The sequence below is a fragment of the Panulirus ornatus genome, chromosome 28 (assembly GCF_036320965.1).
Source record: "Panulirus ornatus isolate Po-2019 chromosome 28, ASM3632096v1, whole genome shotgun sequence".
In the NCBI taxonomy this organism is placed as follows: Eukaryota; Metazoa; Arthropoda; class Malacostraca; order Decapoda; family Palinuridae; genus Panulirus; species Panulirus ornatus.
Window position 1 is genome coordinate 23,597,559 of NC_092251.1, and position 25,245 is coordinate 23,622,803.

At 42.7% G+C, this 25,245-nt stretch overlaps 1 protein-coding gene across 1 annotated transcript in view; it reads left to right on the forward strand.

The window, feature by feature from the left end:
• The first annotated feature begins 1,705 nt into the window (after positions 1–1,705).
• LOC139757917 (uncharacterized) overlaps positions 1,706–25,245 on the forward strand; it is a 401,228-nt gene continuing 377,688 nt past the window's right edge. Inside the window, exons 1-2 of the mRNA XM_071678863.1 lie at positions 1,706–1,723; positions 2,000–2,138. Coding sequence (XP_071534964.1) covers positions 1,706–1,723; positions 2,000–2,138 — 157 coding nt within the window. The remainder of the gene's footprint in view (positions 1,724–1,999; positions 2,139–25,245) is intronic.

The following is a 25,245-nucleotide window of genomic DNA, read 5'->3' on the forward strand; positions in this document are numbered from 1 at the left end:
TATCTATAACCCACACCTTGCAACCATATAACATTGTTGGAACCACTGTTCCTTCAAACATACTCATTTTTGCTTTCCGAGATAATGTTCTCACCTTCCACACATTTTTCAATGCTCACAGAACTTTCGCCCCCTCCCCCACCCTGTGACTCACTTCCGCTTCCATGGTTCCATCCGCTGCCAAATCCACTCCCAGATATCTAAGATACTTCACTTTCTCCAGTTTTTCTCCATTCAAACTTTCCTCTCAAATTGCTTATCCCTCAACCCTACCGTACCTAATAACCTTGCTCCTATACACATTTACTCTCAGCTTTCCTCTTTCAAACACTTTACCAAACTCTATCACCAACTTCTGCAGTTTCTCACTTGAATCAGTCACCAGCGCTGTATCATCAGTGAACAACAGCTGGGTCACTTTCCAAGCCCTCTCTTCCACAACAGAATGCATACTTGCCCCTCTCTCCAAAAGTCTTGCAACCACCTCCCTAACAACCCCATCCATGAACAAATCAAACAACCATGGAGACATCACGCACCCCTGCTACAAACCAACATTCACTGAGAACCAGTCACTTTCCTCTCTTCCTACTCGTACACTTGCCTTACATCCTCGATAAAAACTTTTCACTGCTTCTAGCAACTTACCTCCCACACCATATATTCTTAATACCTTCCACAGAACATCTCTATCAACTCAATCATATGCTTTCTTCAGATCCATAAATGCTACATACAAATTCATTTGCTTTTCTAAGTATTTCTCACATACATTTTTTCAAAGCAAACACCTGATCCACACATCCTCTACCACTTCTGAAACCACACTGCTCTTCCCCAGTCTGATGCTCTGTACACGCCTTCACCCTCTCAATCAATACCCTCCCATATAATTTCCCAGGAATGCTCAACAAACTTTTACCTCTGTAATTTAAGCACTCACTCTTATCCCCTTTGCCTTTGTACAGTGGCACTATGCATGCATTCTGCCAATCCTCAAGCACCTCACCATGAATCATACATACACTGAATATCCTTACCAACCAGTCAACAACACAGTCACCCCCTTTTTTGATAAATTCCACTGCAGTACCATCCAAACCCACTGCCTTGCCGGCTTTCATCTTCCGCAAAGTTTTTACTACCTCTTCTCTGTTTACCAAATCATTCTCCCTAACTCTCCCACTTTGCACACCACCTTGACCAAAACACCTTATATCTGCCACTCTATCATCTAACACATTCAACAAACCTTCAAAATACTCACTCCATCTCCTTCTCATCACCACTACTTGTTATTACCTCCCCAGTAGCCCCCTTCACCAATGTTCCCATTTGTTCTTTTGTTAATTCACACATAGGTCACTGCACACACAGTCTGTAGAGCAATGCATGCCACCTTTGCTTCCTTCTAAGGAATACTACCTCCCCCAAGAAATGCTGCTTCCCCCAAAGGAATCTTGTCTCCACTCCAATTATGGGCCTGTTGTTTCCCTTTGCTGATGGCTTTTCTTCTGAGTTTTGCTCCTTTTAGTAACACTTATTTTGTCCAAGAAGCACAATATGAATCCAAATGCTGGTGCACCTTGGGAAGCTTCATGGACTTACCCTGTTGGTGAAGTTTGAATTGATATAGCAGTCTGAGAAGGATAAAATGCCATCTCAGTCTAAGCATATGTTAGGCCTTATCTGTTATATAATTGGCATGATCCTCAAGGATGAGGTATGAATTTTTGAGCATGTAAGAGGATCTCCATCCATGCAGTCCACCATAGTTACCGAAAAGAGGAGCAGTGTCATTACTCAGATTGAGAAACTTTTGACTGTGTGGATTGAGGACCAGCATCAGCATTATGTCTCTGTCTGTCTAATGCTGGGTCAGGAAATTTAAAGTCTGTATAGAGACTTGAAGGCGAATTTGGAGACAGTGAGTTCATTCATTTCAGGCAGGTACAGTGTACAGTGTCTCTTTATATTTTCTGATAAACAAACATTTCAGCTTACAATTAAGGTGCAGGAACAGAACCCATTTGTAAGTTGGGGGACTTCCAGTAGTCCCTCGACATCAACTAGACTACTTCATTGTTACTTCAGTTTTGCACCCATGTGTAATGACAGCAGTTCTACAGACCAAAAAGGTTACCTTCTGGGGGAACCAATTCTTTCCAGCAGAAAGTAGAAATATGCCTAGAGCACTTCACTTGGAACTTTCAAAATCCTTAGCTAGGTGGACTAATGTAGGGAATTGCAAAAGCTCATACTATGAAGACCCCCAGGGACTTTTCTGGTGATCTGAATAGACACGTTAAATCCAGGATGAAGCTAACATTCTTTGGGGGCCATGTAGGTGCAGCCCCAATTAACAAAAGGAGCTAGAGGTCCTTTAGTTTTTCATCTTGCTGATAGATATATATATATATTTTATCATTATTTTCATTATACTTTATTGCTGTCTTCCGTGTTACGAGGTAGCGCAAGGAAACAGACAAAAGGATGGCCCAACCCACTCACATACACATGTATATACATACATGCCAACACATGCACATATACATACCTATACATTTCCATATACATATACAGACATATACATATATGTACATGTACACATTCATACTTGCTGCCTCCATCCATTCCTGTTGCCACCCCGCCACACATGAAATGGCATCCCCTCCCCCCACGCATGTGCGAGGTAGCACTAGGAAAAGACAAAACAGCCACATTCGTTCACACTTAGTCTCTAGCTGTCATGAATAATGCACCCAAACCACAGCTCCTCTACATCTAGGCCCCACAAAATTTTCCATGGTTTACCCCAGACACTTCATATGCCCTGGTTCAATCCATTGACAGCATGTCGACCCTGGTATACCACATTGTTCCAATTTATTCTAGTCCTTGCACACTTTTCACCCTCCTGTATGTTCAGGACCCGATCGCTCAAAATCCTTGCCACTCCATCCTTTCACCTCCAATTTGGTCTCCCACTTCTTGTTCCCTCCACCTTGATACATATATCCTCTTTGTCAATCTTTCCTCACTCATTCTCTCCATGTGACCAAAACATTTCAATACACCCTCTTCTGCTCTTTCAACCCCTCTCTATTTATTACCACACATCTCTCGTACCCTTTCATTACTTACTCAGTCAAACCACCTCACATCACATATTGTCCTCAAACATCTCATTTCTGACACATCCACACTACTCCACACAACCCTATCTATAGCCCATGCCTCACAACCATATAACATTGTTGGAATCACTATTCCTTCAAACATACCCATTTTTGCTCTCCGAGATAACGTTCTTGCCTTCCACACATTCTTCAGTGCTCCCAGAACCTTTGGCCCCTCTCCCACCTTGTGACTCACTTCTGCTTCCATGGTGCCATCCACTGCCAAATCCACTCCCAGATATCTAAAACACTTCACTTCCTTCAGTTTTTCTCCATTCAGAGTTACCTCCCAATTGACTTGTCCCTCATCCCTACTGAACCTAATAACCTTGCTCTTATTCACATTTACTCAGCTTTCTTCTTTCACACACTTTAACAAACTCAGTCACCAGCTTCTGCAGTTTCTCACCTGAATCAACCACCAGTGCTGTGTCATCAGCAAACAACAAAAGACTCACTTCCTAAGCCCTCTCATCCACAACAGACTGCATACTTGTCCCTCTTTCAAAAACTCTTGCATTCACCTCCCTAACCACCCCATCCATAAACAAATGAAACAGCCATAGAGACATCATGCACCCTTGCCACAAACCGACATTCACTGAGAACCAATCACTTTCCTCTCTTCCTTCTCGTACACATGCCTTACATCCTCAATAAAAACTTTTCACTGCTTCTAGCAACTTACCTCCCACACCATATATTCTTAATACCTTCCATAGAGCATCTCTATCAACTATTATATGCCTTCTCCAGATCCATAAATGCTGCATACAAATCTATTTGTCTTTCTAAGTATTTCTCACACACATTTTTCAAAGCAAACACCTGATCCACACATTCTCTACCACTTCTGAAACCACACTGCTCTTCCCCAATCTGATGCTCTGTACATGCCTTCACCCTCTCAATCAATACCCTCCCATACAATTTCCTAGGAATGCTCAACAAACTTATTCCTCTGTAATTTGAAAACTCACCTTTATCCCCTTTGCCTTTGTACAGTGGCACTCTGCATGCATTTTGCCAGTCATCAGGCTCTTTAACATGAACCACACATGAAATGGCATCCCCCCTCCCCCCAGGCATGCACGAGGTAGCACTAGGAGAAGACAAAAAAGGCCACATTCATTCTCACTCGGTCTCTAGCTGTCATGTGTAATGCACCAAACCCCACAGCTCCCTTCCCACATCTAGGCCCCACAAAATTTTCCATGGTTTACCCCAGATGCTTCACTTGCTATGGTTCGATCCATTGACAGCACTTTGACCCCAGTATACAACATCATTATAATTCACTCTATTCCTTGCACGCCTTTCACCCTCCTGCATGTTCAGGCCCTGATCACTGAAAATCTTTTTCACTCCATCCTTCCACCTCCAATTTGGTCTCCCACTTCTCCTCGTTCCCTCCACCTCTGACACATATATCCTCTTTGTCAATCTTTCCTCTCTCATTCTCTCCATGTGACCAAACATATCAATACACCCACTTCTGCTCTCTCAGCCACTAGAATGGAAAAAGGTGAGAGCAAACGACATGAGGGGAGTGGGTGAGAAATGGGATGTATTTAGGGAAATAGTAATAGCTTGCACAAAAGATGCCTGAGGCATGAGAAAGGTGGGAGGTGGGCAGATCAGAAAGGGTAGTGAATGGTGGGATGAAGCAGTAAGGTTCTTAGTGAAAGAGGAAAGCGAGGCATCTAGACAATACTTACAGGGAAGTAGTGCAAATGATTGGGAGATGGATGAAAGTAAGTGGCTGGAGGTCAAGAGAAAGGTGCAGAGGTTGAAAAAGAGGGCAAATGAGGGTTGGGGTGAGAGAGTATCATTAGATTTTACGGAGAATAAAAAGATGTTTTGGAAGGAGGTAAATAACATGTGTAAGACAAGAGAACAAATGGAAACATTGTTGAAGGGGGCAAGTGGGGAGGTAATAACATTTAGTGATGAAGTGAGAAGATGGAGTAAGTATTTTGAAGGTTTGTTGAATGTTTGATGGTAGAGTGGCTCATATAGGATGTTTTGGTCGGGATGGTGTGCGAAGTGGGGGGGGGTCAGGGAGAATGGTTTGGTACAGAGAGAAAAAATAGTGAAAGCTTTGCAGATGAATTCTGGCAAGGCAGCGGGTTTGGATGGTATTCCACTGGAATTTCTTAAAAAAGAGGGTGACTGTGTTGTTTGGTTCATAAGGATATTCAGTGTCTGTATGGAACATGGTGAAGTGCCTGAGGATTGGTGGACTGCATGAATAGTGCCATTGTACAAAAGCAAAGGGGATAAAGGTGAGTGTTCAAATTACAGAGGTATAAGTTTGTAGGATATTTGTGGGAAATTACATGGAATGGTTTTGATTGTAAGGGTTATGGCATGTACAGAGCATCAGATTTGGGAAGAACAGTGTGATTTCAGAAGTGGTAGAGGATATGTGGTTCAGGTGTTTGCTTTGAAAAGTGTATTTGAGAAATACTTAGAAAAACAGGTGGATTTGTGTGTAGGATTTATGGATCTGGAGAAAGCATATGATAGGGTTGATAGATGTGCTTTGTTGAAGGTTTTAAGGGTATATGTTGTGGGAAGTAAGTTGCTAGAAGCAGTGAGAAGTTTTTTACAAGGATGTAAGGCATGTGTAAAAGTAGGAAGAGGGGAAAGTGATTGGTTCCCAGTGAATGTCGGTCTGCAGCAGGGGTGTGTGATGTCCCTATGGTTGTTTGATACATACATACACATGTACACATTCATACTTTCTTGCCTTCATATTCCTGGCACTACCCTACCCCACAGGAAACAGCATCGCTACCCCCTGCCTCAGTGAGGTAGTGCCAGGAAAACAGACAAAAAAGGCCACATTCATTCACTCTCAATCTCTAGCACCGAAACCACAGCTCCTTATCCACATCTAGGCCCCACAGACCTTTCCATGGTTTACCCTAGACATTTCTTAAGTGGAAAGGCACTTGTGAGTTCATCAATACATACTTCATGTGTTGCCTGTGTTCGATGCTTTATGATGAAGGTTATCAGCAGTACTACAAAGATGTAAACCTCTGGTGGCAAGGCAGTGGAACCTTTATCAATGGGTCCTGTTTGAGATGGAGTCAGAGAAGAAAAAGGCTGCAGAGGGTTAAAAATTTGTTTTATACTGCTGAAATCATATGAGTTCCTAAAGTGGTGTATGAAAAAATTGAGGAAATTGCTTCAAAAGTAGGACTATAAGGACAAAAATATATCTGAATAAATGATACATGCTTGTGGTTGTCAGTGAAATAGCTTTATATTTTTCGTGGAAGAGAAATTACCTTTTAGCATGACTGTACAGTGCACACTAGAACTTCTTAACTTATTTATTTATTTATTTATTATACTTTGTCTCTGTCTCCCGCATTTGCGAGGTAGCACAAGGAAACAGATGAAAGAATGGCCCAACCCACCCACATACACATGTATATGCATACACGTCCACACACAGCACATATACATATCTATACATCTCAACGTATACATGTATATACACACACACACATATACATATACACACATGTACATACTTCATACTCTCTGCCATTATTCATTCCCGTCGCCACCCCACCACACATGGAATGAAAACCCCCTCCCACCGCATGTGCGCGAGGTAGTGCTAGGAAAAGACAACAAAGGCCACATTCGTTCACACTCAATCTCTAGCTGTCATATATAATGCACCGAAACCACAGCTCCCTTTCCACATCCAGGCCCAACAAAACTTTCCATGGTTTACCCCAGACACTTCACATGCCCTGGATCAATCCATTGACAGCACATCGACCCCGGTATACCACATCGTTCCAATTCACTCTATTCCTTGCACGCCTTTCACCCTCCTACATTCACGTCACGATCACTCAAAATCTTTCTCGCTCGCATCTTTCCACCTCCAATTTGGTCTCCCACTTCTCCTCGTTCCCACCACCTCTGACACATATATCCTCTTTGTCAATCTTTCCTGACTCATTCTCTCCATGCGAGCAAACCATTTCAAAACACCCTCTTCTGCTCTCTCAACTGCACTCTTTTTATTACCACACATCTCTCTTACCCTTTCATTACTTACTCGATCAAACTTGGATGAAAAAATTATGTTAAAAGTTAATTCATTTTTTGGAAGTGAAATTAACAAAGACCATTGCAGTCACAAAAGAATGCACACAAAATTGTATACATATGTGTATGTGGGTGGTTGGGCCATTCTTTGTCTGTTTCCTTGCACTACCTCGCTGATGCAGGAAACAGCGGTTAAGTGTAATGATAATACCCAAGTCATGTTACATGCCCTCACCCTCCCGTATGTTCAGCCCCCATTCGCTCAAGATCTTTTTCACTCCAACCATCCACCTTCAATTTTGTCTCCCTTTTCTTGTTCCCTCCACCTCTGATACATATATCCTGTTTGTCAGTCTTTCCTCACTCATTCTCTCCATATATTTAAACCATTTAAACAAACCGTCTTCTGCTCTCTCAACTACACTCTATTTATTTCCACACATCTCTCACCTTTTCTTTCTTTCATACTATTTGCCATTTCCCGCATTAGCGAGGTAGCGTTAAAAACAGAGGACTGGGCCTTAGAGGGAATATCCTCACCTGACCCCCTTCTCTGTTCCTTCTTTTGGAAAATTTAAAAAAAAAAAGAGAGGGAAGGATTTCCAGCCCCCCCACTCCCTTCCCTTTTAGTCGCCTTCTACGACGCGCCGGGAATACGTGGGAAGTATTCTTTCTCCCCTATCCCCTATAATCCCCTAGAATACCAATAATCACCCATCTTTCTCCATCCACTTTCAGTTTTACCCATATCAATCTAGAGTTTACTTTCTTACACTCTTATCACATACTCCCCCAACTCCTGCTTTAGGAGTAGTGCTATTCCTTCCTTTGCTCTTGTCCTCACACAAACCCCTGACTTTACTCCCAAGGCATTCCCAAACCACTCTTCCCCTTTACCCTTGAGCTTTGTTTCACTCAGCTAAAACATCCAGGTTCCTTTCCTCAAACATACTACTTATCTCTCCTTTTTTCTCATCTTGGATAAATATACACACAATTAGACACCATAATCTGAGCATTTCAAGAAGGCTGAGCACTCCGACGCATGACTCCTTCTTCTGCTTCCCCTTGAAAGTTGAAGACAAGGAGGGGAGGGTTTCCAGCCCCCCACTCCTACCCCCTTTAGTCACCTTCTATGACAAGCCGAGAATACATGGGAAGTATTCTGTCTCCTCTATCCGCAGGGTTTAACGTGTGTGTGTGTGTGTGTGTGTGTGTCTGTGTGTGTGTGTGTGTGTGTGTACCTGAGTGGACGGGCCATTCTTCATCTGTTTCTTGGCGCTACCTCGCAAACATGGGACATGGCAATCAAGTATAATAAAATAAATGAAAATATATAATGATATATATTTAGTGTTAGTGGTTTTGATGCACGAGACCGGGTTATAGTGATGGGTGATTTGAATGCAAAGGTGAGTAATGTGGCAGTTGAGGGAATAATTGGTATACATGGGGTGTTCAGTGTTGTAAATGGAAATGGTGAAGAGCTTGTAGATTTATGTGCTGAAAAAGGACTGGTGATTGGTAATACCTGGTTTAAAAAGCGAGATATACATAAGTATACGTATGTAAGTAGGAGAGATGGCCGGAGAGAATTATTGGATTACGTGTTAATTGACAGGCACGCGAAAGAGAGAATTTTGGATGTTAATGTGCTGTGAGGTGCAACTGGAGGGATGTCTGATCATTATCTTGTGGAGGCTAAGGTGAAGATTTGTATGGGTTTTCAGAAAAGAAGGGTGAATGTTGGGGTGAAGAGGGTGGTGAGAGTAAGTGAGCTTAGGAAGGAGACTTGTGTGAGGAAGTACCAGGAGAGACTGAGTACAGAATGGAAAAAGGTGAGAACAATGGAAGTAAGGGGAGTGGGGGAGGAATGGGATGTATTTAGGGAATCAGTGATGGATTGCGCAAAAGATGCTTGTGGCATGAGAAGAGTGGAAAGTGGGTTGATTAGAAAGGGTAGTGAGTGGTGGGATGAAGAAGTAAGATTATTAGTGAAAGAGAAGAGAGAGGCATTTGAACGATTTTTGCAGGGAAAAAATGCAATTGAGTGGGGGATGTATAAAAGAAAGAGACAGGAGGTCAAGAGAAAGGTGCAAGAGGTGAAAAAGAGGGCAAATGAGAGTTGGGGTGAGAAAGTATCATTAAATTTTAGGGAGAATAAAAAGATGTTCTGGAAGGAGGTAAATAAAGTGCGTAAGACAAGGGAGCAAATGGGAACTTCAGTGAAGGGCGCAAATGGGGAGGTGATAACAAGTAGTGGTGATGTGAGAAGGAGATGGAGTGAGTATTTTGAAGGTTTGTTGAATGTGTTTGATGATAGAGTGGCAGATATAGGGTGTTTTGGTCGAGGTGGTGTGCAAAGTGAGAGGGTTAGGGAAAATGATTTGGTAAACAGAGAAGAGGTAGTAAAAGCTTTGCGGAAGATGAAAGCCGGCAAGGCAGCAGGTTTGGATGGTATTGCAGTGGAATCTATTAAAAAAGGGGGTGACTGTATTGTTGACTGGTTGGTAAGGTTATTTATAATGTATGTATGACTCATGTTGAGGTGCCTGAGGATTGGCGGAATGCGTGCATAGTGCCATTGTACAAAGGCAAAGGGGACAAGAGTGAGTGCTCAAATTACAGAGGTATAAGTTTGTTGAGTATTCCTGGTAAATTATATGGGAGGGTATTGATTGAGAGGGTGAAGGCATGTACAGAGCATCAGATTGGGGAAGAGCAGTGTGGTTTCAGAAGTGGTAGAGGATGTGTGGATCAGGTGTTTGCTTTGAAGAATGTATGTGAGAAATACTTAGAAAAGCAAATGGATTTGTATGTAGCATTTATGGATCTGGAGAAGGCATATGATAGAGTTGATAGAGATGCTCTGTGGAAGGTATTGAGAATATATGGTGTGGGAGGCAAGTTGTTGGAAGCAGTGAAAAGTTTTTATCGAGGATGTAAGGCGTGTGTACGTGTAGGAAGAGAGGAAAGTGATTGGTTCTCAGTGAATGTAGGTTTGCGGCAGGGGTGTGTAATGTCTCCATGGTTGTTTAATTTATTTATGGAAGGGGTTGTTAGGGAGGTGAATGCAAGAGTTTTGGAAAGAGGGGCAAGTATGAAGTCTGTTGTGGATGAGAGAGCTTGGGAAGTGAGTCAGTTGTTGTTCGCTGATGATACAGCGCTGGTGGCTGATTCATGTGAGAAACTGCAGAAGCTGGTGACTGAGTTTGGTAAAGTGTGTGAAAGAAGAAAGTTAAGAGTAAATGTGGATAAGAGCAAGGTTATTAGGTACAGTAGGGTTGAGTGTCAAGTCAGTTGGGAGGTAAGTTTGAATGGAGAAAAACTGGAGGAAGTAAAGTGTTTTAGATATCTGGGAGTGGATCTGGCAGCAGATGGAACCATGGAAGCGGAAGTGGATCATAGGGTGGGGGAGGGGCGAAAATCCTGGGAGCCTTGAAGAATGTGTGGAAGTCGAGAACATTATCTCGGAAAGCAAAAATGTGTATGTTTGAAGGAATAGTGGTTCCAACAATGTTTTATGGTTGTGAGGCGTGGGCTATGGATAGAGTTGTGCGCAGGAGGGTGGATGTGCTGGAAATGAGATGTTTGAGGACAATGCGTGGTGTGAGGTGGTTTGATCGAGTAAGTAATGTAAGGGTAAGAGAGATGTGTGGAAATAAAAAGAGCGTGGTTGAGAGAGCAGAAGAGGGTGTTTTGAAATGGTTTGGGCACATGGAGAGAATGAGTGAGGAAAGATTGACCGAGAGGATATATGTGTGGGAGGTGGAGGGAACGAGGAGAAGAGGGAGACCAAATTGGAGGTGGAAAGATGGAGTGAAAAAGATTTTGTGTGATCAGGGCCTGAACATTTAGGAGGGTGAAAGGCGGGCAAGGAATAGAGTGAATTGGATCGATGTGGTATACCGGGGTCGATGTGCTGTCAATGGATTGAACCAGGGCATGTGAAGCATCTGGGGTAAACCATGGAAAGTTCTGTGGGGCTTGGATGTAGAAAGGGAGCTGTGGTTTGGTTCATTATTACATGACAGCTAGAGACTGAGTGTGAACGAATGGGGCCTTTGTTGTCTTTTCCTAGTGCTACCTCACACACATGAGGGGGGAGGGGGATGGTATTCCATGTGTGGCGAGGTGGCGATGGGAATGAATAGGGGCAGACAGTGTGAATTGTGTGCATGGGTTTATATGTATGTGTCTGTGTGTGTATATATATGTGTACATTGGGATGTATAGGTATGTATATTTGCGTGTGTGTGTATACATTGTGTATGGGGGTGGGTTGGGCCATTTTCTTTCATCTGTTTCCTTGCGCTACCTCGCAAATACGGGAGACAGCGACAAAGCAAAATTAATAAATAAATAATAAATAATATATATATATATATATATTTTTTTTTTTTGCTGTCTCCCACGTTTGCGAGGTAGCACATGGAAACAGATGAAAGAAATGGCCCAACCCACCCCATACACATGTATATACATACGTCCACACACGCAAATATACATACTTACACAGCCTTCCATGGTTTACCCCAGACGCTTCACATGCCCTGATTCAATCCACTGACAGCACGGCAACCCCGATATACCACATCGCTCCAATTCACTCTATTCCTTGCCCTCCTTTCACCCTCCTGCATGTTCAGGCCCCGATCACACAAAATCTTTTTCACTCCATCTTTCCACCTCCAATTTGGTCTCCCTCTTCTCCTCGTTCCCTCCACCTCCGACACATATATCCTCTTGGTCAATCTTTCCTCACTCATTCTCTCCATGTGCCCAAACCATTTCAAAACACCCTCTTCTGCTCTCTTAACCACGCTCTTTTTATTTCCACACATCTCTCGTACCCTTACGTTACTTACTCGATCAAACCACCTCACACCACACATTGTCCTCAAACATCTCATTTCCAGCACATCCATCCTCCTGTGCACAACTCTATCCATAGCCCACGCCTCGCAACCATACAACATTGTTGGAACCACTATTCCTTCAAACATAGCCATTTTTGCTTTCCGAGACAATGTTCTCGACTTCCACACATTCTTCAAGGCTCCCAGAATTTTCGCCCCCTCCCCCACCCTATGATCCACTTCCACTTCCATGGTTCCATCCGCTGCCAGATCCACTCCCAGATATCTAAAACACTTCACTTCCTCCAGTTTTTCTCCATTCAAACTCACCTCCCAATTGACTTGACCCTCAACCCTACTGTACCTAATAACCTTGCTCTTATTCACATTTACTCTTAACTTTCTTCTTTCACACACTTTACCAAACTCAGTCACCAGCTTCTGCAGTTTCTCACATGAATCAGCCACCAGCGCTGTATCATCAGCGAACAGCAACTGACTCACTTCCCAAGCTCTCTCATCCCCAACAGACTTCAAACTTGCCCCTCTTTCCAAAACTCTTGCATTCACCTCCCTAACAACCCCATCCATAAACAAATTAAACTACCATGGAGACATCACACACCCCTGCCGCAAACCTACATTCACTGAGAACCAATCACTTTCCTCTCTTCCTACACGTACACACGCCTTACATCCTCGATAAAAACTTTTCACTGCTTCCAACAACTTGCCTCCCACACCATATATTCTCAATACCTTCCACAGAGCATCTCTATCAACTCTATCATATGCCTTCTCCAGATCCATAAATGCTACATACAAATCCATTTGCTTTTCTAAGTATTTCTCACATACATTCTTCAAAGTAAACACCTGATCCACACATCCTCTACCACTTCTGAAACCACACTGCTCTTCCCCAATCTGATGCTCTGTACATGCCTTCACCCTCTCAATCAATACCCTCCCATATAATTTACCAGGAATACTCAACAAACTTATACCTCTGTAATTTGAGCACTCACTCTTATCCCCTTTGCCTTTGTACAATGGCAATATGCACGCATTCCGCCAATCCTCAGGCACCTCACCATGAGTCATACATACATTGAGTAACCTTACCAACCAGTCAACAACACAGTCACCCTCTTTTTTAATAAATTCCACTGCAATACCATCCAAACCTGCTGCCTTGCCAGCTTTCATCTTCCGCAAAGCTTCCAGTACCTCTTCTCTGTTTACCAAATCATTTTCCCTAACCCTCTCACTTCATATATATATATATATATATATATATATATATATATATATATATATATATATATATATATATATATATATTGGAAAGGATCACAATTTTGCGCATGATCAAGATATTCCTATGAGTCCACGGGGAAAATGAAACACGAAAAGTTCCCAAGTGCACTTTCGTGTAATAATCACATCATCAGGGGAGATACAAGAGAGAAATATAACAGTCAGTTGATATACATCGAGGAGACGAAGCTAGGACGCCATTTGGTAAACATATATATTTATATATTTTTTTTTTTTTTTTTGCTTTGTCGCTGTCTCCCGCATTTGTGAGGCAGCGCAAGGAAACAGACGAAAGAAATGGCCCAACCCACCCCCATACACATGTATATACATACGTCCACACGCGCAAATATACATACCTACACAGCTTTCCATGGTTTACCCCAGACGCTTCACATGCCTTGATTCAATCCACTGACAGCACGTCAACCCCGGTATACCACATCGATCCAATTCACTCTATTCCTTGCCCTCCTTTCACCCTCCTGCATGTTCAGGCCCCGATCACACAAAATCTTTTTCACTCCATCTTTCCACCTCCAATTTGGTCTCCCTCTTCTCCTCGTTCCCTCCACCTCCGACACATATATTCTCTTGGTCAATCTTTCCTCACTCATTCTCTCCATGTGCCCGAACCATTTCAAAACACCCTCTTCTGCTCTCTCAACCAGCTCTTTTTATTTCCACACATCTCTCTTACCTTTACGTTACTTACTCGATTTTTATTTCCACACATCTCTCTTACCCTTACGTTACTTACTCGATCAAACCACCTCACACCACACATTGTCCTCAAACATCTCATTTCCAGCACATCCATCCTCCTGCGCACAACTCTATCCATAGCCCACGCCTCGCAACCATACAACATTGTTGGAACCACTATTCCTTCAAACATACCCATTTTTGCTTTCCGAGATAATGTTCTCGACTTCCACACATTCTTCAAGGCTCCCAGAATTTTCGCCCCCTCCCCCACCCTATGATTCACTTCCGCTTCCATGGTTCCATCCGCTGCCAGATCCACTCCCAGATATCTAAAACACTTTACTTCCTCCAGTATTTCTCCATTCAAACTTACCTCCCAATTGACTTGACCCTCAACCCTATTGTACCTAATAACCTTGCTCTTATTCACATTTACTCTTAACTTTCACCTTTCACACACTTTACCAAACTCAGTCACCAGCTTCTGCAGTTTCTCACATGAATCAGCCACCAGCGTGTATCATCAGCGAACAACAACTGACTCACTTCCCAAGCTCTCTCATCCACAACAGACTTCATACTTGCCCCCCTTTCCAAAACTCTTGCATTCACCTCCCTAACAACCCCATCCATAAACAAATTAAACAACCATGGAGACATCACACACCCCTGCCGCAAACCTACATTCACTGAGAACCAATTACTTTCCTCTCTTCCTACACGTACACATGCCTTACATCCTCGATAAAAACTTTTCACTGCTTCTAACAACTTGCCTCCCACACCATATATTCTTAATACCTTCCACAGAGCATCTCTATCAACTCTATCATATGCCTTCTCCAGATCCATAAATGCTACATACAAATCCATTTGCTTTTCTAAGTATTTCTCACATACATTTCATCAAAGCAAACACCTGATCCACACATTCTTTACCACTTCTGAAACCACACTGCTCTTCCCCAATCTGATGCTCTGTACATGCCTTCACCCTCTCAATCAATACCCTCCCATATAATTTACCAGGAATATTCAACAAACTTATACCTCTGAAATTTGAGCACTCACTCTTATCCCCTTTGCCTTTGTACAATGGCACTATGCACGCATTCCGCCAATCCTCAGGCACCTCAACATGAGTCATACATACATTAAATAACCCTACCAACCAGTCAACAATACAGTCACCCCCTTTTTTTTTATAAATTCCACTGCAATACCATCCAAACCTGCTGCCTTGCCGGCTTTCATCTTCCGCAAAGCTTTTACTACCTCTTCTCTGTTTACCAAATCATTTTCCCTAACCCTCTCACTTTGCACACCACCTCGACCAAAACACCCTATATCTGCCACTCTATCATCAAACACATTCAACAGACCTTCAAAATATTCACTCCATCTCCTTCTCACATCACCACTACTTGTTATCACCTCCCCATTTGCACCCTTCACTGAAGTTCCCATTTGCTCCCTTGTCTTATGCACTTTATTTACCTCCTTCCAGAACATCTTTTTATTCTCCCTAAAATTTAATGATACTCTCTCACCCCAACTCTCATTTGCCCTTTTTTTCACCTCTTGCACCTTTCTCTTGACCTCCTGTCTTTCTTTTATACATCTCCCACTCAATTGCATTTTTTCCCTGCAAAAATCGTCCAAATGCCTCTCTCTTCTCTTTCACTAATACTCTTGCTTCTTCATCCCACCACTCACTACCCTTTCTAATCAACCCACCTCCCACTCTTCTCATGCCACAAGCATCTTTTGCGCAATCGATCACTGATTCCCTAAATACATCCCATTCCTCCCCCACTCCCCTTACTTCCATTGTTCTCACCTTTTTCCATTCTGTACTCAGTCTCTCCTGGTACTTCCTCACACAAGTCTCCTTCCCAAGCTCACTTACTCTCACCACCCTCTTCACCCCAACATTCACTCTTATTTTCTGAAAACCCATACAAATCTTGTATGTATATGTATGTATGTATATATATATGTATATGTTGATATGTATATTTATGCATATTTATGTATATGGGTGTGGATGTATATACGTGTATGTATGAGTGGATCTGTCTTTCTTCATCTGTTTCCTGGTGCTACCTCGCTGATGCGGGAATTGGTGATCAGGTATGATAAGATAATAGGGGAGAAAGAATACTTCCCGCATATCCCTGCTTGTCGTAGAAGGTGACTAAAAGGGAACGGAGCAGGGGCTGGAAATCCTTCCCTCCCATTTTTAATTTTCCAAAAGAAGGAACAGAGAAGGGGGCCAACTAAGGTCATTCCCCCTAAGGCTCAGTCCTCTTTTCTTAACGCTACCTCAGACATCCCTCCAGTTGCACCTCTCAGCACATTAACATCCAAAAGTCTCTTTCGCGCGCCTGTGTACGTGTAGGAAGAGAGGAAAGTGATTGGTTCTCAGTGAATGTAGGTTTGTGGCAGGGGTGTGTGATGTCTCCATGGTTGTTTAATTTGTTTATGGATGGGGTTGTTAGGGAGGTGAATGCAAGAGTTTTGGAAAGAGGGGCAAGTATGAAGTCTGTTGGGGATGAGAGAGCTTGGGAAGTGAGTCAGTTGTTGTTCACTGATGATACAGCGCTGGTGGCTGATTCATGTGAGAAACTGCAGAAGCTGGTGACTGAGTTTGGTAAAGTGTGTGAAAGAAGAAAGTTAAGAGTAATTGTGAATAAGAGCAAGGTTATTAGGTACAGTAGGGTTGAGGGTGAAGTCAATTGGGAGGTGAGTTTGAATGGAGAAAAACTGGAGGAAGTGAAGTGTTTTAGATATCTGGGAGTGGATCTGGCAGCGGATGGAACCATGGAAGCGGAAGTGGATCATAGGGTGGGGGAGGGGGCGAAAATTCTGGGAGCCTTGAAGAATGTGTGGAAGTCGAGAACATTATCTCGTAAAGCAAAAATGGGTATGTTTGAAGGAATAGTGGTTCCAACAATGTTGTATGGTTGCGAGGCGTGGGCTATGGATAGAGTTGTGCGCAGGAGGATGGATGTGCTGGAAATGAGATGTTTGAGGACAATGTGTGGTGTGAGGTGGTTTGATCGAGTAAGTAACGTAAGGGTAAGAGAGATGTGTGGAAATAAAAAGAGCGTGGTTGAGAGAGCAGAAGAGAGTGTTTTGAAATGGTTTGGGCACATGGAGAGAATGAGTGAGAAAAGATTGACCAAGAGGATATATGTGTCGGAGGTGGAGGGAACGAGGAGAAGAGGGAGACCAAATTGGAGGTGGAAAGATGGAGTGAAAAAGATTTTGTGTGATCGGGGCCTGAACATTTAGGAGGGTGAAAGGAGGGCAAGGAATAGAGTGAATTGGAGCGATGTGGTATACTGGGGTTGACGTGCTGTCAGTGAATTGAATCAAGGCATGTGAAGCGTCTGGGGTAAACCATGGAAAGCTGTGTAGGTATGTATGTTTGCGTGTGGACGTATGTATATACATGTGTATGTGGGTGGGTTGGGCCATTTCGTTCATCTGTTTCCTTGCGCTACCTCACAAACGCGGGAGACAGCGACGAAGCAAAAGAAAAAAAATATATATATATATATGTATATATATATATATATATATATATATATATATATATATATATATATATATATATATATATATCATTATATATTTTTATTTATTTTATTATACTTGATTGCCATGTCCCACGTTTGCGAGGTAGCGCCAAGAAATAGATGAAGAATGACCCGTCCACACACACACACACACACACACACACACACACACACACACACACACACACACACACACACGTTAAACCCTGCGGATAGAGGAGAAAGAATACTTCCCATGTATTCTCCGCGTGTCATAGAAGGCGACTAAAGGGGGTAGGCAGTGGGGGGCTGGAAACCCTCCCCTCTTTGTATTTAACTTTCAAGGGGAAGCAGAAGGAGTCTTGCGTGGAGTGGTCATCCTTCTTGAAATTCTCAGATTATGGTGTTTAATTGTGTGTATATTTATCCAAGATGAGAAAAAAGGAGAGATAGGTAGTATGTTTGAGGAAAGGAACCTGAATGTTTTGGCTGAGCGAAACAAAGCTCAAGGGTAAAGGGGAAGGGTGGTTTGGGAATGCCTTGGGAGTAAAGTCAGGGGTTGGTGAGAGGACAAGAGCAAAGGAAGGAATAGCACTACTCCTAAAGCAGGAGTTGGGGGAATATGTGATCGAGTGTAAGAAAGTAAACTCTAGATTGATATGGGTAAAACTGAAAGTGGATGGAGAAAGATGGGTGATTATTGGTGCCTATACACCTGGTCATGGGAAAAAGATCATGAGGTAAGTGTTTTGGGAGCAAGTGAGTGAGTATGTTAGGAGGTTTCATGCACGAGACCAGGTTATAGTGATGGGTGACTTGAATGCACAGGTGAGTAATGTGGCAGTTGAGGGTATAATTGATGTACATAGGGTGTTCAGTGTTGTAAATGGAAATGGTGAAGAGCTTGTGGATTTGTGTACTGAAAAAGGACTTTATGTGAGTAGGGGAGATGGCCAGAGAGTGTTATTAGATTGTGTTGATAGGCATGTAAAAGAGAGACTTTTGAATGTTAATGTACTGAGAGGGGCAACAGGAGGGATGTGTGATCACTATCTTGATAAGGCGAAGGTGAAGATTTTTAGAATTTTTCAGAAAAGAAGAGAGTGTTGGAGAGGAAAGAGTGGTAAGAGTAAGTGAGCTTGGAAAGGAGACTTATGTAAGGAAGTACCAGGAGAGATTGAGTGCAGAATGGCAAAAGGTGAGTGTAAATGACGTAAGGGGAGTGGGGAAGGAGTGGGATGTATTTAGGGAAGCAGCGGTGGTTTGCACAAAAGATGCTTGTGGCATGAGAAAGGTGGGAGATGGGCAGATTAGAAAGGGTAGTGAGTGGTGGAATGAAGAAGTAAGATTGTTAGTGAAAGAGAAGAGAGAGAGGCATTTGGATGATTTTTACAGGGAAGTAGAGCAAATGATTGGGAGATGTATAAAAGAAAGCAGCTGAAGGTCAAGAGAAAGGTGCAAGAGGTGAAAAAGAGGGCAAATGAGAGTTGAGGTGAGAGAGCATCATTGATATTTAGGGAGAATAAAAAGATGTTTTGGAAGGAGGTAAATAAAGTGAGTAAAACAAGAACAAATATTACCATCAGTAAAGAGGGCAAATGGGGAGGTAATAACAAGTATTGATGAAGTGAGGAGATGGAGTGAGTATTTTGAAGGTTTATTGAATATATTTGATGATAGAGTGGCAGATATAGGGTGTTTTGGCCGTGGTGATATGCAAAGTGAGAGGGTCAGGGAGTATGGTTTGGTAAAGAGAAAAGAGGTAGTGAAAGCTTTGCAGAAGATGGAAGTCCACAATGAGGTGGGTTTGGCAAAGGGGATAAAGGTGAGTGTTCAAATTACAAAGGCATAGGTTTAAGTATTCCTGGGAAACTGAATGGGAGGGTATTGATTGAGAGGGTAAAGGCATATACAGAGCATCAGATTGGGGAGGAGCAGTGTGGTTTCAGATGAGGTAAAGGATGTGTGGATCAGGTGTTTACTTTGAAGAGCGTGCGTAGGAATTACCTAGAAAAACAGATGGATTTGTTTGTAGCATTTATGAATCAGGAGAAGGCATATGATAGAGTTGATAGAGATGCTTTTTGGAAGGTATTAAGAGTATATGGTGTGGGAGGTAAGTAGCTAGAAGCAGTGAAATGTTTTTACCAAGGATATAAGGCATGTGGACAAGTGGGAAGAGAGGAAAGTGATTGGTTCCCAGTGAATGTTGGTTTACGGTAGGAGTGCATGATGTCTCCATGGTTGTTTGATTTGTTTATGGATAGGTTATTAGGGAGATGAATGTAAGAGTTTTGGAGAGAGAAGCAAGTGTGCAGTCTGTTAAGGATGAGAGGGCTTGGGAAGTGTGTCAGTTGTTCGCTGATGATATAGCGCTGGTGGCTGATTCGTGTGAGAAACTGCTGAAGTTGGTGGCTGAGTTTGGTAAAGTGTGTGAAAGAAGGTAGTTCAGAGTAAACGTGAACAAGAGCAAAGTCATTAGCTTCAGTAGGGTTGAGGGACAAGTTAACTGGGAGGTAAGTTTAAATGGAGAAAATCTGGAGGAAGTGAAATGTTTTAGATATCTGGGATTGGACTTAGCAGCAGATGGAACCATGGAAGAGGAAGTGAGTCACTGGGTGGGGGGTGGGGCAAATGTTCTGGAAGTGATAAAGAATGTGTGGAAGGTGAGAACGTTATCTCAGAGAGCAAAATTGGGTATGTTTGAAGGAATAGTGGTTCCAACAATGTTATTTGATTGCAAGGCATAGGCTATAGATAGGGTTGTGCAGAGGAGGTTAGATGTGTTAGAAATGTAATGTTTGAGGACAATGTGTGGTATGAGGCGGTTTGATCAAGTAAGTATGAAAGGGTAAGAAAGATGAGTGATAATAAAAACAGTTTGGTTGAGAGAGCAGATGTGTGGAAATAGGTTGGACACATGGAGAGAATGAGTGAGAAAAGGTTGACAAAGAGGTTATGTATGTCAGAGGTGGAGGGAAGGAGAAGAAGGAGACAAAATTGGAGGTGGAAGGATGGAGTGAAGAAAATTTTGAGCGACCTGAAAATACAGGGGGGGTGAAAGGCATGCAAGGAATAGTATGAATTGGAACGATGGGGGCAACGTCCTATCAGTGGATTGAACCAGTGCATATATATATATTTTTTTATTTTGCTTTGTCACTGTCTCCCGCGTTTGCGAGGTAGCGCAAGGAAACAGATGAAAGAAATGGCCCAACCCACCCCCATACACATGTATATACATACACGTCCACACATGCAAATATACATACCCATACATCTCAATGTACACATATATATACACACACAGACATATACATATATACACATGCACACAATTCACACTGTCTGCCTTTATTCATTCCCATCGCCACCTCGCCACATATGGAATAACATCCCCCTCCCCCCTCATGTGTGCGAGATAGCACTAGGAAAAGACAACAAAGGCCCCATTCGTTCACACTCAGTCTCTAGCTGTCATGCAGTAATGCCCGAAACCACAGCTCCCTTTTCACATCCAGGCCCCACAGAACTTTCCATGGTTTACCCCAGACGCTTCACATGCCCTAGTTCAATCCATTGACAGCATGTCGACCCCGGTATACCACATCGATCCAATTCACTCTATTCCTTGCCCACCTTTCACCCTCCTGCATGTTCAGGCCCCAATCACTCAAAATCTTTTTCACTCCATCTTTCCACCTCCAATTTGGTCTCCCACTTCTCCTCGTTCCCTCCACCTCTGACACATATATCTTCTTGGTCAATCTTTCCTCACTCATTCTCTCCATGTGCCCAAACCATTTCAAAACACCCTCTTCTGCTCTCTCAACCACGCTCTTTTTATTTCCACACATCCCTCTTACCCTTACGTTACTTACTCGATCAAACCACCTCACACCACATATTGTCCTCAAACATCTCATTTCCAGCACATCCACCCTCCTGCGCACAACTCTATCCATAGCCCATGCCTCGCCACCATACAATATTGTTGGAACTACTATTCCTTCAAACGTAGCCATTTTTGCTTTCGGAGATAATGTTCTCGGCTTCCATACATTCTTCAAGGCTCCCAGGATTTTCGATTCCTCCCCCACCCTATGATTCACTTCCGCTTCCATGGTTCCATCTGCTGACAGATCCACTCCCAGATATCTAAAACACTTTACTTCCTCCAGTTTTTCAACATTCAAACTTACCTCCCAATTGACTTGATCCTCAACCCTACTGTACCTAATAACCTTGCTCTTGTTCACATTTACTCTTAACGTTCTTCTTTCACACACTTTACCAAACTCAGTCACCAGCTTCTGCAGTTTCTCACATGAATCAGCCACCAGCGCTGTATCATCAGCGAACAACGACTGACTCACTTCCCAAGCTCTCTCATCCACAACAGACTTCGTATTTGCCCCCTTTCCAAAACTCTTGCATTCACCTCCTTAACAACCCCATCCATAAACAAATTAAACAACCATGGAGACATCACACACCCCTGCCACAAACCTACATTCACTGAGAACCAATCACTTTCCTCTCTTCCTACACATACACATGCCTTACATCCTCGATAAAAACTTTTCACTGCTTCTAACAACTTGCCTCCCATACCATATATTCTTAATACCTTCCACAGAGCATTTCTATCAACTCTCTCATATGGGTGAAGGCATGTACAGAGCATCAGATTGGGGAAGAGCAGTGGGGTTTCACAAGTGGTAGAGGATGTGTGGATCAGGTGTTTGCTTTGAAGAATGTATGTGAGAAATACTTGAAAAGCAAATGGACTTGTCTGTAGCATTTATGGATCTGGAGAAGGCATATGATAGAGTTGATAGAGATGCTCTGTGGAAGGTATTAAGAATATATGGTGTGGGAGGTAAGTTGTTAGGAGCAGTGAAAAGTTATTATCGAGGATGTAAGGCATGTGTATGTGTAGGAAGAGAGGAAAGTGATTGGTTCTCAGTGAATGTTGGTTTGCGGCAGGGGTGCGTGATGTCTCCATGGTTGTTTGATTTGTTTATGGATGGGGTTGTTAGGGAGGTGAATGCAAGAGTTTTGGAAAGAGGGGCAAGTATGCAGTCTGTTGTGGATGAGAGAGCTTGGGAAGTGAGTCAGTTGTTGTTTGTTGATGATACAGTGCTGGTGGCTGATTCGTGTGAGAAACTGCTGAAGCTGGTGACTGAGTTTGGTAAAGTGTGTGAAAGAAGAAAGCTGAGAGTAAATGTGAATGAGAGTAAGGTTATTAGGTACAGTCGAGTTGAGGGACAAGTCAATTGGGAGGTAAGTTTGAATGGAGAAAAACTGGAGGAAGTAAAGTGTTTTAGATATCTGGGAGTGGATTTGTCAGTGGAGGGAACCACGGAAGCGGAAGTGAATCATAGGGTGCGGGTGGGGGCAAAAGTTCTGGGAGCGTTGAAAAATGTGCGGAAGTCGAGAACATTATCTTAGAAAGCAAAAATGGGTATGTTTGAAGGAATAGTGGTTCCAACAATGTTATATGGTTGTGAGGCATGGGCTATAGATAGAGTTGTGCAGAGGAGGGTGGATGTTGTTGAAATGAGGTGTTTGAGGACAGTATGTGGTGTGAGGTGGTTTGATCAAGTAAGTAATGAAAGGGTAAGAGAGATGTATGGTAATAAAAAGAGTGTAGTTGAGAGAGCAGAAGAGGGTGTTTTGAAATGGTTTGGTCGCATGGAGAGAATGAGTGAGTAAAGATTGACAAAGAAGATATATGTGTCAGAGGTGGGAGGAACTAGGAGAAGTGGGAGACCAAATTGGAGGTGGAAAGATGGAATGAAAAAGATTTTGAGTTATCGGGGCCTGAACATGCAGGAGGGTGAAAGGCATGTAAGGAGTAGAGTGAATTGGAACGATATGTTATACCAGGGTCGACGTGCTGTCAATGGATTGAACCAGGGCATGTGAAGCGTCTGGGGTAACCCATGGAAAGTTTTGTGGGGCCTGGATGTGGAAAGGGAGCTGTGGTTTCAGTGCATTATATATGGCAGCTAGAGACTGAGTGTGAATGAATGGGGCCTTTGTTCACTTTTTCCTAGCGCTACCTTGCGCACATGCAAGGGGAGGGGTTTTTCGTTTCATGTGTGGCGGGATGGCATTGGGAATGAATAAGGGCAGACAGTATGAATTATGTACATGTGTATATATGTATATATGTGTGTGTGTATATATATGTATACGTTGAGATGTATAGGTATGTATAAGTGCATGTGTGGACATGTATTTATATACATTTGTATGTGAGGGGGTTGGGCCATTCTTTTGTCTTTTTCCTTGCGCGACCTCGCTAACGTGGGAGACAGTGACAAAGTCTAATAAATGAATAGATAAATAATATATATATATACATGTGTATGTGGGTGGGTTGGGCCATTCTTTCATCTGTTTCCTTGTGCTACCTCGCTAATGCAGGAGACAGCGACAAAGTATAATAAAAGTGAATGAATGATATTTATTTTTTATTTCATTTTATTATACTTTGTCGCTGTTTCCCGCATTAGCGAGGTAGCACAAGGGAACAGACTAATGAGTGGCCCAACCCACCCACATATACATGTCTATACATGTTGGAAAGAAGAGAGTGAAGAGCATAAGTGAGCTTGGAAAGGAGAGTTGTGTGAGGCAGTACCAAGAGGGATTGAGAGCAGAATGGCAAAAGTTGAGAGCAAATGAAGTAAGGGGAGTGGGGGAGGAATGGAATGTATTTAGGGAAGCAGTGATGGTTTGCGCAAAAGATGCTTGTGGTATGAGAAAGATGGAAGGTGGGCAGATTAGAAAGGGTAGTGAGTGGTGGGATGAAGAAGTAACATTGCTATTGTAAGAGAAGTGAGAGACTTTTAGATGATTTTTGCAGGAAAGTGGTGCAAATGACTGTTAGATGTATAGAAGGAAGTGGCAGGAGGTCAAGAGAAAGGTGCAAGAGGTGAGAAAGCGGGCAAATTAGAGTTGGGGTGAGAGAGTATCATTATATTTTAGGGAGAATAAAAAAATGTGTTGGAAGGAGGTAAATAACGTGTGTAAGAAAGACAAGAGAACAAATGGGAACATCGGTGAAAGGGGCAAATGGGGAGGTTATAACAAGTTGTGATGAAGTGAAAAGGAGTTGGAGTGAGTATTTTGAAGGTTTGTTGAATGTATTTGATGATAGAGTGGCAGATATAGGGGTGGTGTACGAAGTGAGTCATTGAGAATGTTTTGGTAAACAGAGAAGAGATAGTGAAAGCTTTGCAGAAAATGAAAGTCGACAAGGCAGTGGGTTTGGATGGTATTGCAGTGGAATTCATTACTAAAGGGAGTGACTGTGTTGTTGACTGGTAGGTAAGGATATTCAATGACTGTATGGATCATGGTGAGGATTGGTAGAATGCATGCCTAGTCCCATTGTACAAAGGCAAAGGGGATAAAGGTGAGTGTTCAAATTACAGAGGTATAAGTTTGTTTAGTATTCTTGGGAAATTATATGGGAGGGTATTGATTGAAAGGGTAAAATCATACACAGAGCATCAGATTTGG